Source organism: Capricornis sumatraensis, chromosome 20 (assembly GCF_032405125.1).
Source record: "Capricornis sumatraensis isolate serow.1 chromosome 20, serow.2, whole genome shotgun sequence".
Classification (NCBI taxonomy): domain Eukaryota; kingdom Metazoa; phylum Chordata; class Mammalia; order Artiodactyla; family Bovidae; genus Capricornis; species Capricornis sumatraensis.
The window spans coordinates 59,028,755-59,031,880 of NC_091088.1; the positions used below are offsets into that span (position 1 = coordinate 59,028,755).

Sequence of the window (3,126 nt, forward strand, 5' to 3'; positions counted from 1 at the left end):
AGGTTTGGGAACGGCCGCCTTTCCCGGGAAAAGCTGCTGACGTGGGCTTCGCTTCGGCTCGGGGCGATCGGCTTGGAAGACGGGGCCTCAGAGAGGCCCGGGGCGCAGCCACACCCCTGTGGGGGAGGGGAATGAGGGCGTCCCGAAGGGAGTGGACAGCCCCCCTGTCAGTCTACCCGAGTCCCGGAGTGTAAGATGAGAAGGGGGAAGGTGGGCCCCATCCTGGGGGCCGGCGAGGAGGAACTTCCTGCCCGCGCGCGCGCTCCTCGGCCGGGAGGCGGGAGGCGCGGCAAGGTCAGCCTGGCCTGAGGTGGCAGCCTGCCTAGGAGTGGGAGACCCTCCTGGGGAGCTGCGCCGCGGCCTCCGAGCGCCTCGGCCATATTGAATAGCCAAGGCTGAGCCGCCTTTGTCTGCGAAGTCCTCTCTCAAGTTCCAGGCGCATCTGTGGCACAGGAAGAACCACCGGACAGCCCTTGCGCCCGCAGTTGGAGCCGGGACACCGCGTCTGCAGCTTGCAGTGGGCTGGGAGCCTCAGAACTGACCTCACCCGGGCTCACGTAAGCATCCTGGAAATTGATTCCCACTAATCCTTCGCGGGGAGCGGATCGAGACCGGACTTGTTGCAGAGAAAAGTGGGAAGTGAGACTCTGGACAGCGCTGCGGGGAGAGCAACCTACTCCCCTCTCCTCGCCCAAGACTCGAGGCTACGAGCAGTTTGGGCTCATTGCCCCCAGCCCAGATTTCACCCTGGAGATCTTAAAGACGCTCGAGAAAAGCCATGTGGGGGGCTGGTTCCCCTGGGGCTTCCTCCCGTCCCCCGACTGCCTCATCCTTTGGAGCGTCCCGGACGTCTGCAAAGACGTGGATCTGGACGTCCTCGTGGAAGCTTTGAAGCCCGTGGGGACCTTTAAGAAAATCGGCAAGGTGTTCCGCCGGGAGGAGGACTCCACCGTGGGCATGCTGCAGATTGGGGAAGATGTGGACTATCTGCTCATTCCCCGCGAGGTCCGGCTGGCCGGAGGCGTCTGGAGGGTCATTTCCAAGCCAGCCACCAAGGAGGCAGAATTTCGGGAACGGCTGATCCAGTTTCTGGAAGAAGAGGGCCGCACCCTGGAGGACGTGGCCCGCATCATCGAGAAGAGCACCCCGCATCCACCCCAGCCCCCTAGAAAGTCTAAGGAGCCCCGAGTGAGGAGGAGAGTTCAGCAGATGGTGACCCCACCCCCCCGGCTGGTCGTGGGCACTTATGACAGCAGTAACGCCAGTGACAGCGAGTTCAGCGATTTCGAGACCTCCAGGAACAAGGCTGACAAGGGCCGCAAAGGCGCCGGCCGTGGCAGGAAGGTGCGCAAAATGCCCGTCAGTTACCTGGGCAGCAAGTTCCTCGGAAGCGACCTGGAGAGCGAGGATGATGAGGAACTGGTGGAGGCCTTCCTCAGGCGAGGGGAGAAGAAAGCCAGCGCGCCTCCTCCCCGCCGCCGGGTGAACCTGCCTGTACCCATGTTTGACGACAGCCCAGGGCCCCAGCAGTCCAAAGCGGACAGGTGGCGGGAGTGTGTCAGCCAGGTGTCCTGGGGGAAGCTGAAGCGGAGGGTGAAGGGCTGGACACCGAAGTCCAGCCCCAGGGTGGGCGAGGCCAGGCAGGCCTCTACCAGGGTGGAGAGGGACAGTGCATCGGTGCCAGGCAGCGCCAGCCTGGGGTGTAACCTGGGAAATGCACGAGATGGGCGGGTGGCTGAGACCCCCCCAAGGCGATGGAGGCCCCAGATCAACTGGGCTTCCTTCAGACGTCGCAGGAGGGAGGAAACAGCTTCCAGAGCTCAGGGGGGGGAGGCTGCAAATGAGCAGAGGGTGGAGGCTGCAAATAATCAGAGGGGGGAGACTGCAAATAATCAGAGGGGGGAGGGCATAGATAATCAGAGGGGGGAGGCTGTAGGTAATCAGAGGGTGGAGGCTATAGGTAATCAGAGGATGGAAGCTATAGCTAATCAGAGGGGGGAGGCTATAGGTAATCAGAGGGGGGAGGCTGTAGATAATCAGAGAGCAGGACCCATAGCTGTCCAGGAGGCAGAGGCTGTGGATAATCAGAGAGCAGATGCCCTGGCTGTCCAGGGGGCAGAGGCCATACCTGTCCAGGGGGCAGAGGCCCCGGCTGACCCGAGGGCAGAAGCTGCAGAGGATCCGAGGGCAGAGGCCCCGGTTGTCCAGGGAGCAGAGGCTGTACCTGATGGGGAAGAAGTTGGATCGGTCCAGAGGGCAGAAGCTGCCTGTAATCAGAGGGCAGAGACCCCGGCTGTTCAGGAGGCTGAATCCTCAGCTGCCGGAAGGGCCACAGGGGCCACTGCAGGAGCTCGGACCCGGAAACCAGTCAAGACAGTGAGGTTCCAGACCCCCGGACGCTTTTCATGGTTTCGGAAGCGCCGGAGAGCCTTCTGGCACACTCCTCGGTTGCCCACACTACCCAAGAGAGTGCCCAGGGCAGGCGAGGCCAGGAGCCTCAGGGTCCTGCGGGCCGAGGCCAGAGCGGAGGCAGAGCATGGAGAGCAAGAGGACCAGCTGTGAGGTGAGGGCAGGGGGGCCGCGGAGGACCTCAGCACCTGCCGCAGTGTGGGTCCCTCACGGCATGTGTCTAACTCTCCACACTTGAAAATGGAGGTAGAATGAGGGCCTGGCAGTGCCTCTCACGACTCTACCGAATGTCCCTTTCTTATTAAAACTGTATTTTCTATGCATTGATTTTTTTTTTCTATCTTTCTTTCTCTTTTTTCCCACATGGCTTGTGGGATCTTAGTTTCCTGACCAGGGATTGAACCCAGGTCTCCCCAGTGGTGAAAGTGCTGAGTCCTAACCACTGGACTGCCGGGGAATTCCCTATGCATTGATTTTTTTTTTTTTTTGCATTGATTTTTAAAAAAAAAAAATACAGACTCTCTATAGTAACCCAAGGAATGTAATGAAAGAAACCCATACAATGGAGTTGCATCCCCTATGATTTTAACTTCCTCAAATGCAACTCTAGGTGCTCAGCCTGGAAAAGGGAGCGAGGCAAAGGAGAAATCCCTTCCTCTTCCCCTTTTTCTTCCCCCTTTTGCCCATACACTTTCACTCACTGCCTCCTGGAACTGG

General features: G+C 59.9%; 1 protein-coding gene across 1 annotated transcript; it reads left to right on the top strand.

Annotated features, from left to right (window-relative positions):
• Window positions 1-293: 293 nt before the first annotated feature.
• On the top strand, window positions 294-3,126 carry CCDC8 (coiled-coil domain containing 8). The gene has a single exon (XM_068992663.1). It carries the CDS (start codon window positions 958-960, stop codon window positions 2,560-2,562), a length of 1,605 nt encoding a protein of 534 aa, XP_068848764.1. The 5' UTR covers window positions 294-957; the 3' UTR covers window positions 2,563-3,126.